This window comes from Amblyraja radiata, chromosome 47 (assembly GCF_010909765.2).
Source record: "Amblyraja radiata isolate CabotCenter1 chromosome 47, sAmbRad1.1.pri, whole genome shotgun sequence".
Classification (NCBI taxonomy): Eukaryota; Metazoa; Chordata; class Chondrichthyes; order Rajiformes; family Rajidae; genus Amblyraja; species Amblyraja radiata.
This window is the reverse complement of record NC_046002.1, coordinates 192,500-205,577: the sequence shown is the minus strand read 5'-3', so window position 1 is coordinate 205,577 and position 13,078 is coordinate 192,500. Positions and strand designations below refer to the sequence as shown.

The 13,078-nt window shown below is 49.2% G+C and overlaps 1 protein-coding gene and 1 non-coding gene across 2 annotated transcripts; one reads left to right on the top strand and one right to left on the bottom strand.

Moving 5' to 3' along the window:
* The first annotated feature begins 1,918 nt into the window (after positions 1–1,918).
* ssr2 (signal sequence receptor subunit 2) lies at positions 1,919–5,807 on the top strand. Its single transcript, XM_033015898.1, has 6 exons — positions 1,919–2,006; positions 2,895–3,052; positions 3,696–3,794; positions 4,430–4,538; positions 4,909–4,986; positions 5,403–5,807. The coding sequence occupies exons 2-6, from the start codon at positions 2,895–2,897 to the stop codon at positions 5,511–5,513; spliced, it is 555 nt and encodes a 184-aa protein (XP_032871789.1). The 5' UTR covers positions 1,919–2,006; the 3' UTR covers positions 5,514–5,807.
* A 1,335-nt stretch (positions 5,808–7,142) lies between these two features.
* trnag-ucc lies at positions 7,143–7,214 on the bottom strand. The gene has a single exon. It is a non-coding gene; the product is annotated as a tRNA-Gly (tRNA).
* Positions 7,215–13,078: the final 5,864 nt, after the last annotated feature.

Sequence of the window (13,078 nt, the reverse complement as noted above, 5' to 3'; positions counted from 1 at the left end):
CTGCAGATGCTGCAAGTCTAAGATAAAGAGGCAGAGAATGCGGAAGTAGCCAGCTGGGCGGTCAGCATCTATGGAGACAGTGTTTTATTGCCAGTGAACAATGGAATTCGTGCTTCCAGCAGCACAAGAGAATATGTAGACAAAGTACACTGTAGACAATATAACTAACAAGAAAAAAAGTTGTGTGTGTGTATATTCTGTATCTTGACGTATAATCACCATCACTGATCGTCGGATACGACAGGAGGGTCATGTGCAACGCCGCAATTAAATATTAAATGTGGGCCTTAGAAGTCAGCGCCTTAATATCGATCATGAGATCATAAGTGATAGGTGATTCCGCCACTCAATCATGGCTGATTTATCTCTCCGTCCTAAATGAAAAAGGCTCTCGACCCGAAACGTCACCCATTCCTTCTCTCCAGAGATGCTGCCTGATGAGTTACTCCAGCATTTTGTGTCTATCTTCGGTTTAAATCAGCATCTGCAGTTCATTTCCTACACGAGAGAGTGGGGGGCGAGATAAATCACCCATGGTGGAGTACTGCAGCTGCTACATGTTCGGAAGTTATGAAAGTGTGGAGGGCTGGAGAGCTTGTCCCCGGGGAATTGTCCCACCCGGGCACAAAGATACTAGAGCAAGATCTTCTATGATCCAGTCTGACAGTGGGATAGACAAAATGTTTAAGAAGGAATATTTAAGAGGGAGTTAGATGTGGCCCTTGTGGCTAAAGGGATCAGGGGGTATGGAGAGAAGGCAGGTACAGGATACTGAGTTGGATGATCAGCCATGATCATATTCAGATTCAGATTCAACTTTAATTGTCATTATCAGTGTACAGTACAGAGACAACGAAATGCAGTTAGCATCTCCCTGGAAGAGCGACATAGAATATGATTTCAATAAATAAATCTATTTACATGCATACAGTCATAGACTTCTTTTTTCCTGTGGGAGGAGTGTCCGGGGGGGGGGGGGGGGGGGGGTGATTGGCAGTCACCGAGGTACATTGTTGAGTGGTGTGACAGCCGCAGGGAAGAAGCTGTTCCTGGACCTGCTGGTCCGGCAACGGAGAGACCTGTAGCGCCTCCCAGATGGTAGGAGGGTAAACAGTCCATGATTGGGGTGAGAGCAGTCCTTGGCGATGCTGAGCGTTCTCCGCAGACAACGCTGTATTGAATGGCGGTGCAGGCTCGAAGGGCCGAAAGGCCTACTCCTGCACCTATTTTCTATGTTCTATGTTTCTATGAACTGCAGATGCTGGAAAATCGAAGGTAGACAAAAATGCTGGAGAAACTGAGCGGTTGAGGCAGCATCTATGGACCAAAGATCCTATAGCGGAGCCTATTGCTGTAGGATCTTTACTGTGGACCAGGAGTGGGGAGACTGGGTGTGATGAGGATCTTTACTGTGGACCAGGAGTGGGGAGGCTGGGTGTGATGAGGATCTTTACTGTGGACCAGGAGTGGGGAGACTGGGTGTGATGAGGATCTTTACTGTGGGCCAGGAGTGGGGAGACTGGGTGTGATGAGGATCTTTACTGTGGGCCAGGAGTGGGGAGACTGGGTGTGATGAGGATCTTTGCTGTGGACCAGGAGTGGGGAGACTGGGTGTGATGAGGATCTTTACTGTGGGCCAGGAGTGGGGAGACTGGGTGTGATGAGGATCTTTACTGTGGGCCAGGAGTGGGGAGACTGGGTGTGATGAGGATCTTTGCTGTGGACCAGGAGTGGGGAGACTGGGTGTGATGAGGATCTTTACTGTGGACAGTGGGACTCCTGGCGAAGCATAAGTACTCCAACTCGCGTCAACGTGGCGCCCTCTGATTGTAGCGCACCCCTAAGTGCAAAGCAGCTCGGGAGATGTAGTCCCACCCGCGGTTTCCGCCACGGCGGAGGTGACGCTGTGAACTACATCTCCCAGGGGGCACCGCCCCCGGAGCGGGTGGGGCTGGTGACGTCAGGCGCAAGCGCAGTGGTGCTTCTTTTGGCCGAGCGCAGCGAGGGTGAGTGAGTGGCGGCGGCGGGGAGAGAGAGTGGGGGGGGAGAGAGAGTGGGGGGGGAGAGGGGGGGGGGGGAGAGAGGGGGGGGGGGGAGAGGGTAAAGGGGGTGGATTGGGGGGGGGAGGGTGAAGGGGGTGGATTGGGGGGGGAGGGTAAAGGGGGTGGATTGGGGTCTCCCTCCCTTCACAACAGCCACGTTGTTGAACCTTCACCTGGTTCAAGCAGATGCCCACTGCTGGAGGGGGGGGGCAGCACCTTGTGGGGGGGGGGGGGGCAGGGAGAGGTGTGGACACTGCCCTGTGGGAGGAGAGGGGCTGGGGAATGGTGCCCCCCTCCCTCCCCCACCCAACCCCACCGTGTGTTCACCTCACAGCAGCTGAATTAGGCCATTCGGCCCATCGAGTCGACTCCACCATTCTGTCGTGGCTGATCTATCTTTCACTGTAACCCTTGTTGACCTGTGAGGGGCAAGATTAAGGGCATTGGTCTGTGGGAGGGGCAGGGGCTGAGGGGATGTCAGAGGGGAGGGGGGCACTGATAATCACGGAGCCACTAATAACAGCGTTCCAGAAATGAACAATAAATGCAGTGGCCTTCAGTGAGGTTGTCATAAAGAATAGGAGCAGAATTAGGCCATTCGGCCCATCAAGTCTATTCTGCCATTCAATCATGGCTGATCTATCTCTCCCTCCTAACCCCATTCTCCTGCCTTCTTGTAACCCCTGACACCCGCACTAATCAAGAATCTGTCTAGGTTGGGGGCGGTGAGACAGACGTGTGTAAGTCGGTGATGGGTGTGCGTTCAGGTGGCTGGGGGAAGGATGGGTGTAGGTCTGACCACACCATGGGGCTGCTGAGACTCTCCCCTCTGTGTGACTGCTCTCCCCACAGATGAGGCTGCTGTTAATCGGTGTGTGTGCCGTGCTCCTCGCTGCCGCGGGGGCTGAGGAGGGAGCCAGGATTCTGTCCTCCAAGTCCCTCCTGAACAAATACGCAGTGGAGGGACGGGACCTGACGCTGCAGTACAACGTGTACAATGTGGGCTCCAGGTAGGGAGTGGAGTCTTCCTCACCTCACCTGACAACGTGCACTCACCTGGTTCAGCACCTACACCACAATTACACGTCCAGGCCTGAAAACGGTCCTGCTTCACCCCACTGCTCCGTAACCCGTCCCCACTCCCTTACCTGTCCCCCTCCCCTTGGTCACCTGGCTCGTCCCCACTCCCTCACCTTCCCTGCCTTGCCCTGCTGATCCATCACACATCCCCACCTTGCCCATCTCCGCTGCCTTGTCCCTCCCTGCCTTGTCATGTTACTCCCTCGCCCGCCCCCTTCCCCCGGGTCACCTCACCAGTTCCCACTCCCTCACCTGTCCCCCTCCCCCTGGTCACCTGGCTCATCCCCACTCCCTCACCTTCCCTGCCTTGCCCAGCTGCTCCATCACACATCCCCACCTTGCCCATCTCCACTGCCTTGTCATGTTACTCCCTCGCCCGCTGCCCTCCCCCTGGTCACCTCACCAGCCCCCCTCCCTCATCTGTTCCCCCCCCATCCCCCTGGCCCACCCCCGATCACCTGGCCCGGCTGTGGGTGGGCGGTTTCACTGGATGCAGAGCGTTGTGTGGGGTGGGGTGAGGGGGAAAGCTGGCAGTCCCTCTGATTCCCATCTCTCTCTCTCTCTGTCCCTCAGTGCGGCGCTGGAGGTGGAACTCAGCGATGACTCCTTCCCACCTGAGGACTTTGGAATTGTGTCAGGAATGCTGACCGTGAAGTGGGACCGGATAGCTCCGTATCCTTGTCACAACCTTCGTTGGAATCTGCTCCCAGCTCGCTTGTGTTCCTTCCCAAGTTCATGTGACAGGAGCAGAATTAGGCCATTCGCCCATCAAGTCTACTCCACCATTCAATCAAGGCTGATCTATCTCTCCCTCCCAACCCCATTCTCCTGTCTTTTCCGCATACTTGACACCCTTAGCAATCAAGAATCTGTAAACCTCCACCTTAAAAATATCCATTGACTTGGCCTCCACCGCCATATGTGGCAATGAATTCCACAGATTCACCACCCTCTAAAGAAATTCCTCCACATCTTTTTCTAAAGGTATATCCTTTTATTCTGAGACTGTGACCTCTGGTCCTAGACTCTCCCAATAGTGGAAACATCCTCTCCACATCCACTCTATCCAGGCCTTTTACTATTCTGTACGTTTCAATGAGTCCCCTCTCATTCTTCTAAACTCCAGTGAGTTCAGGTCCAGTGCCAACAAATGCTTGTATGTAAACCCACTAATTCCTGGGATCATTCTTTGTAAACCTCTGCTGGACCCTCTCCAGAGCCAGCACATCCTTCCTCAGATACGGGGCCCTTGTTTGCTTCCTCTATGTCCCTCCTCTGTGTCTGATTCCTTGACCCACTCGCTGCAGGGCCAGTAACGTCACCCACACTGTGGTGCTGCGACCACTGAAGGCCGGATACTTCAACTTCACCTCTGCCACCGTCTCTTACCTGGCCCAGGAAGGGGGGCCCGTGGTGGTAAGTCAGGCCTCTCCTTCAGTAACGATAGTAAGAGGAATAAACTGGGTGGATGCACAGAGTCTCTTGCCCAGACTAGGGGAATCTAGGACATAGGTTCAAGGTGAAGGGGAAAAGTTACGCTCCAGCCAGTTCAGTGTCATGTGTACCAAGGTACAGTGAAAAGCTTTTGTTGCCTGCTATCCAGTCAGCGGAAAGACAATATACAATTACAATTGAGCCGTCTACAGTGTACAGATACATGATGAGGGAATAACGTTTAGTGCAAGGTAAAGCCAGCCAAGTCTGATCAAGGATAGTCCGAGGGTCACCACTGAGGTGGATCGTAGCTCAGCATTCTGCATTAATGTCTGGGTGTCTTTGTCTATAGGTGGGGTACACCAGCGCCCCTGGACAGGGTGGCATCCTGGCTCAGCGAGAGTTTGATCGTCGCTTCTCCCCTCATTACGTGAGTATCTGTTTTCCGCGCTCCTCCCTCCGGCTGGCTCCATTCGGCCCATCGTCTACTCTGCCATACAATTATGGCTCCCTCCCAACACCAGTTTCAGGTCCCCACTGCTCTCGATGTGAGAAAAGTACTTGCCCCTCTCTCACCCTATAGCTATGTCCTCTCATGTTGACAAATCTATCACGTCTCCCCTCAACTTGCGACGTTCCAGAGAAAACAATCCATGTCTATCCAACCTCTTCCTGTAGTTGAATTCCTCGAATCCAGGCACCATTACGGTAAACCTATCCAACCTCTCCAAATCCTCCACATGCTTCCGATGGGCTGAATGGCCTAATTTTGCTCCTGTGTCTTCATTCCAAAACTCCCGAGGTTCTGTGACGAGGTTCTGATTGATGGTGAAACTTTCTCTGCAGTTGGACTGGGCGGCCTTTGGAGTGATGACCCTTCCATCTATCGGCATCCCTCTGCTTCTCTGGTACTCAAGCAAGAGGAAGTACGACACGCCCAAGTCCAAGAAGAACTGAGGCGACTGGATCATTAGCAGAGCTCGTGACCCTGTTGTACACCGGAGCTGTGATAGGCTTGATGCGCTGAGTGTGTACGTGTGCATGCACACGTGTGGTTCTGTCTGTGCACACACAAGTCTGTGTGAACGTGTCGAATGGCGAGTGGCATGTTACTGCAGGACCAACATAAACAATGCCAGAGGGTGGTTTCTGGTTTTGCAGTTGATCATCATGCTCTGTTGGTACAACACGGTTACGAATAGTTCATTGTATAATTCAGTTTTTTTGTAATAAAATCACTTGAAAATGAAACTGTCTTATTCTATTTTTAGATTTATGCTAAAAAAAAAAATCACACACTGCGCAGATTTAACACATTTTGTACATTGGATGAAAACCCTGTAACAATTTAATTGGGATTAAAAGCTGATATCCCCCTGTGAACTTCTGACCTCTGCATTTGGGTTTTAACATCCAGTGGCTGTGGAAACATTCGATGCCCCACAGATCTGCCAAAATCTCCCAATCTAGGATAGTCCCACAGTTTGACAAGTGGTGGAGTTGGGCCCAGGTGGCTGTGTCCATGTTGGTCAGCATGTTGGTCAGCATGGCCGAGCCGCTGCATTGGGGGTTGTAGCGCCAATAACATTAATCCAAAGCTGATGGGAGATAAAATAAAAGTGCGGGAAGGAACTGCAGATGCTGCCACAAAATGCTGGAGTAACTCAGCTGGACAGACAGCATCTCTGGAGAGAAGGAATGGGTGACGATTCGGGTCTGAAGAAGGGTCTCGACAGGAAACTCATATGATGAAAGAATGGAGCGATTGGGCTTATGTGATTCAGTGGAATTTAGAAGGATGAGAGGATATCTTATAGAAACATAAAATCATTAAGGGATTTGATACGTTAGATGCAGGAAACATGTTCCGGATGATCAGTCTGAAGGAGGGTTTCGGCCCAAAACGTCGCCTATTTCCTTCGCTCCATAAATGCTGCTGCACCCGCTGAGTTTCTCCAGCATTTTTGTGTACCTTCGATCTTCCATCATCTGCAGTTCCTTCTTGAACAACATGTTCCGGATGTTGGGGTGGGGTCCAGAACCCCAGAATAAAATCATAGGCCATTTAGAACCGAGATGACGAAAAACTTTCACCAAGAGAGCTGTGGATTTGTGGAATTCTCTGCCACAGAAAGCCGTGGAGGCCGATTCAGTGGATGCATTCAAAAGACAGTTAGATATAGCTCTTAGGGCTAGCGGAAGCAAAGGATAAGGGGAGAAGGCAGGAACGGAGTACTGATTGTGGTTAATCAGCCATGATCACATTGAATGACGATGCTGGCACCTATTGAGTGTGACTGAGGAATGTATGAATAATGCGATGTAAAGCGCCTTGAGTATTCTAGAAAGGCGCTATACAAATCCCATCCATTATTATTATTGTCTATGTATCTATGAAACGTCACCAATTCCTTCTCTCCGGAGATGCTGCCTGACCCGCTGAGTTACTCCAGTTGTTTGTGTCTATCTTCGAAAATAAAAGTGGGGTTGTTTCATAAAGTACTCCGAGAGGTGGGATCGCCCGGTATCCGAATTACTACCCCTAAAATATACAATAAAATATATAGAGTAAAAAACGAGTTGTGTTGCGATGGCCGGGAATCGAACCCGGGTCAACTGCTTGGAAGGCAGCTATGCTCACCACTATACCACCATCGCACTGCAGGGCTGTGGACGCAGCGGCAACTCAACTCTCGGCTCCCGCGATCCCTGTTGCTCTGACGTTGTGTTCATTCACAAATCTAAATACATTTCATTCTTGATTCTCACGCAGCCGTTCACCAATATTTTACCAGCACTATTTTCTTTCAAAGCGTCACTGTGCAATAGTTGGAAAAGTCTGCAGGGTGTATTTGGATTTCAAGTTGACTGAACCCCGAACTACGAACTGACGCAGACGCCTGTGGCCACCTGGACACTGTTACCTGGTGTCCAGACGCCTGTGACCACCTGGACACTGTTACCTGTTGTCCAGAAGCCCGTGTTTACCTGGACATTGTCTGTTATCTAATCTCGCAGACGCCTGTAGTTGCCTGGAAGGTAGACAAAAATGCTGGAGGCAGCATCTATGGAGCGAAGGAAATAGGCGACGTTTCGGGTCGAAATCCTTCTACAGACTGATGTGAGGGTGGGGGTGGAGAAGAAAGGAAGAGGTGCAGCCAGTGGGCTGAAGTGGAGGAGAAAGTAGGGACTACCTGAAATTAGAGAAGTAGTTACCTGGACATTGTTACCTGTTCCCGCAGCGCCTGTGGTTACCGGAAGTCCTGGTAACTGCGCCCGAACCAAGAGAAGCCACCTTTCCCCCTTCCCATTGAACCCTGGATGGGAGAAATATTTAGGGTGGGAGGGGTGATGAGTGGTCAGTGTTTGACCACCAATGCCTCTTGTCCGTAGCACGGGCCGCACAAGGAATGATTGCACGTTATACTCAGACAGAAATGCACACAAACGCAGTAAAACAAGTTATTTTTTGTATTTTATTAGGAAAGGTATGCCCTTAATAATGGTACAAAAATGTATATACAAGATTTATTTAACAATCTGTATCATTTTCTAAAAACACGGCTAGTTCTAAAGGAATCCTGTACACGAGATACTGAACATCTGTAACAGTACACTGTACTAAAGGCGCACCAGGTACTTACTATCCAAGGCTTCCTCTCAACCAGAGGCAACGAGTTCATTCCCTTCTGACCCACCGATAATCTTAACGAAGGGTCACCAAAAACCACAAGCTGAGTATCTGATCAACAGGTCCGGATAAAATCCCAGGGAAAGAAACACAGATATACACAGCTTTTCTGAACAATGTTGGATGGCAACACAGGATAAAATCATCCAGACACACCGGGTGGACAAGAGCATGACTGAAGCTGGGAGTATGGAGGTGGGAACAAGGGAGAGGGGGAGACGGAGGGGGAGGGAGAGAATGCATTTGCCCAGAGGATCAAAGATACTACTTTGATTCAGTCACCTGTTACTACTTTTCTACAACAATCATCCCAGTCACTTACAGCTCAAGATTATTGAAGTATACTGCAGTAAGATATTGACAGAACTAGAGTAATGGTTGTGTTTTATTGGAATAGCATGGAGTGTAAACCATCCTATAACAAGTCTGGAGGTGCAACCTTGTCTTAATCACATTTAAATGTTGGTAATATACACTGGAACCAACAGAGTGACCTTGATTGACTGGTGCTCAGATATACCAGCTACATTGCACCAACCATCACCTTTATTTATTTATGGATTTAAGGCTGCAAGTCCCGACTGTGAGCAGAACCAATAATGGTCCACTGGGGTTTCCATGGCTCTGACCTGATACTTGGTGACACAGGGGAGTTAGAGTCATGGCAATGGCACCAGGCAGATTGGAAGGTTTAAGATGCATTAGGGTTAGGGTTGGTGCAGGACGGATTATCATGCTGGGTTCTGCTCTCTGTGGAGACACAGGCTGCTACATCAAACCACGGCATGTTGCAGTCCCAAGTTATCCAGTGAGATGCACAGGTCTAACTTTGCTCTGAGGCAACACTGAACGAGCTGTTCTTGGCTGAGCTCCATCCCAACTCATGGTTGGCCCATTACTCCTGCACCAGGGCCCACATCTGGGCATGCTGGTCTCAGCTCAGCAGTCCAGACTGCACAAGGCAATGATCCCCAGGCTCACTGCTGATCACTGGATAAACCTGGTTCCATGGGTGGGGAAGTGGGGTTTTGAATATCAGTCGACAATGGGCTAGGACGTGTAATGATTACTAATCTTCATGCAGGATTTTAGATTCGACAAACAATACATCACAAGTTTGGGGAACCCAATAAAACTGCTCTCCTCAAATGATAAAGGCGTCACTGATGCTGAACAATACAGCATGATTTACTGCAGACCCTTAGTTATTGACTATAATGAGACAAATGCAGCCTTTCATATTCCAGTCATGACCATAAATGTTAGCTTCTGCTGTGTGACATCCACTCTAACCCCACTCTGCAACATCCACTCTAACCCCACTCTGCAACATCCACTCTAACCCCACTCTGCAACATCCACTCTAACCCCACTCTGTAACATCCACTCTAACCCCACTCTGCAACATCCACTCTAACCCCACTCTGCAACATCCACTCTAACCCCACTCTGCAACATCCACTCTAACCCCACTCTGCAACATCCACTCTAACCCCACTCTGTAACATCCACTCTAACCCCACTCTGCAACATCCACTCTAACCCCACTCTGTAACATCCACTCTAACCCCACTCTGCAACATTCACTCTAACCCCACTCTGTAACATCCACTCTAACCCCACTCTGCAACATCCACTCTAACCCCACTCTGCAACATCCACTCTAACCCCACTCTGCAACATCCACTCTAACCCCACTCTGCAACATCCACTCTAACCCCACTCTGCAACATCCACTCTAACCCCACTCTGCAACATCCACTCTAACCCCACTCTGTAACATCCACTCTAACGCCACTCTGCAACAAGTGGTCGGCTGCAAACAGCCAATTCTCTCTCTGACTTGCAACACTGTTCCACATGGACCAGTGGAATTCATGTTTTCATGTTCTACCAGCTTATCATTCAAACTCTGGGACTGGATCACAAATGGCTGCTGACATTAGGAAAACAAGGACAATGTTAGCTGAAGATACAAGGCCACAACGGCCTTTATGAGGTAGGAAAGGTATTCAAAAGGTGAATGGGAGCAAAAGTTTCAAGTAGAGAATCCTTGAGCTGTGACATTTAGGTTAATTGGGCCGAGAGATTCTTTGGTGGGAGCCTCGCAAGGAAGGAAACTAACGGAGCGCAGAGCGAACAGAGGCAGGCTCCTGCTGCAAGAGCAGTAACACACATCAATAAGCCTGTAGGTACAGCTAAAATTGTGGGTGGAATTTCTATACTGTCAAACAACATAGATCTTCCACTTGGGCAGGAAACCCTCTATTGGTGGAAGAAAACATGCAAACTGCAGGTGGACACAAAATGGTGGAGTAACTCAGCGTCTCTGGAGAGAAGGAATGGGTGACATTTCGTCTTCAGTCTGAAGAAGGGTCTTGACCCGAAAACGTCACCCATTCCTTCTCTACAGAGACGCTGGCCAGCCTGTTGCGTTACCCAGCATTTTGTGTCTATCTTTGGTTTAAACCAACATCTGCAGTGCCTTCAAACACAAGTAAAATAGTCAGAAGAAGGGTCCCGATCCAAAACACTGCCTAACCATTCCTTCCCCAGATGCTTCTGACCCCGAGTTACTCCAGCACTTGGTGTTCCACACAAGAGTGACTTGGCAGTAACAGGCTGCCCCAATGTTCAATGCTAGCTGTTCTAAGGTACCAAACTGCCGAGTCAACATGCTCTGCAAGATCAGTCTGGTCCCAGAACCACCCCACTGATCTGACCTCCCCTGTCAACACCACTGTTCCTGGGACCAATCCACCAACCGCCGCGTTAAGTTATGGCCGGACAGGTTGCTCCTCGTACACAAGAGCGTTGCAGATACTCCAGTCTTAACAGAGGACAGGAAGAAAGTTTGAATCTGGTCAAGGAATATTTCCTGCAGTAACCTTACTATAAAACCAAAAGGCAAACGAAGCTCAGTTTCCTAAACACTTCGCTCACTCAGAGCAGCAAGAATTAGTCAATGACTGAAAGACAAACTCTAGAGCAATGATCATGTAACCAAGATGCAACAGCATTATCACTCTGGACAAGTAGAGAGTACAGCTGGACACACCTGCCCAAACACTGACCTGGTACAGTGGTGACTGGGAGAGTACAGCTGGACACACCTGCCCAAACACTGACCTGCCCACAGACCCGACTGTGTAGTGTGGACAGAAAGACAGTGGGACCTGTGAGACTGCAGGCAGTCATATCAGTTGGAGTGGGGACAGGAAGCTGCCAGAATCAGATGCATGGAAGCTGTGTACATTTCCATCCAGGATGTGAGTGGTGTGGCGACTTAGTAACTGTGGTGCAGTCTTGTCACAATCTCTAGGCGGTGGGCAGCTTCACACCAGGTTTGAACGATGGATAACACGTGCATGGGTGGGGGGGAGGTTTCCTGCTGGACGGCAATAACTGGGCCAACAATGGAGAGTTGTTCAAGTTGCTCGATGAGTTTGGGGCAAGGTATGGATCCTGGTTCACCAGGAACAAGTAGCTGGCCTGCACAATAGTGGGGTTGGATCCTAATGACTGAAACAGCCCACAACATCTGCATGAAATTAACCCCTTCTTGCCAATCCTGCCCACTAGCAAAGACAGTGGATGTCCCCAACGGTACACTGGATAAATAGACAGCACAGTAACACCAACAATCAGGTCAACTGGGCAATCAGTTTTAATATAACTAAATTAGGCATCTAGATGACAATAAAAATATATAAAAAATAGTTATTTTCAAATTACAAAAAAAGGGCAGAGTATTGAAAGCAAGGCCCTGATTGTACAGCTAATGTCCTGAACACTGCTGGTAATGACAAAAACAAAGCTGGCCACAGGAAACACTTAAGTAAAAAATTAGCCCCCTCTCGAAAGGACATCAAGCATCTGCGAAGTGCCGTTATTATGGAGCCTTTGTATAGGAAGTGCTTACACGCCGCACAACCCACATGTGTCTTACTGATCAACAACGCTGGTAATTCATCTTGCAAACATCACTTAAAAACACACTTTGGGGGAAGAAGAAGATTGTAAAGTGGGAACTTCAGTCAAAAAGGTCCTCCTTCTTCGAGGAGAATTTCTCCAAGGATCACCCACTTTCCATGTCAATGAACATTGTGAACTATTTCACCAGGTGAATCTTGTGCACACATTTGCCCCCAATGCATCGAGCAACTTGAAGTCTACAAGTTTAAGGTGGAGCTACACCTGAAGCCAACACATAATGGACTCCAGCATCACATGTTTGAAACAAGCCTTCACATTACCTGTTCATCTACATGTGCTTGTCTCTTCCCATCATTGAGACAGTGCCCGGCGGGGACTTCTACAGTGACTGACTTCTGGGGATTGGGACCAGACAAACTAACCGCTGTAAAAAACACATTAAAGAGTAAAAAAAGATTAAAAACATTAAGTGTTTTCCATCTTCTCTGAAGACAAATCATCCAGTTAGTATTAACCACAAGCCACGACTGGACAAGGTGGTTAGAAAGGCAAAGTTGAGATTTGGTTGGTATTTGTAAAGTTACCAATTAGCTCAGTTCACCTTTTGAACATGAGATGGGTCCCTCCCAGAGCTGTCCCAGTCATGTGGTGTGGAAAATGAACAGGATTGGGTATAGGCATTGCTCATCAACTTTGCCCCATAATCTCCTCCGCTTTACAATCTCACAGAGAGGAAACGTTCAATGGATACCAACTCCTTCCTTTCTCTCAAAGAACAGGCATTATTCTGCACCCTGCTTCACTGAACACACTTTGTCCCCATGACAAGAGGAGTCATCAATGCAGTTGGTGTCCTTCAAGGCATTTCTGAGTAGTGGCAGAAAATCACTATAAA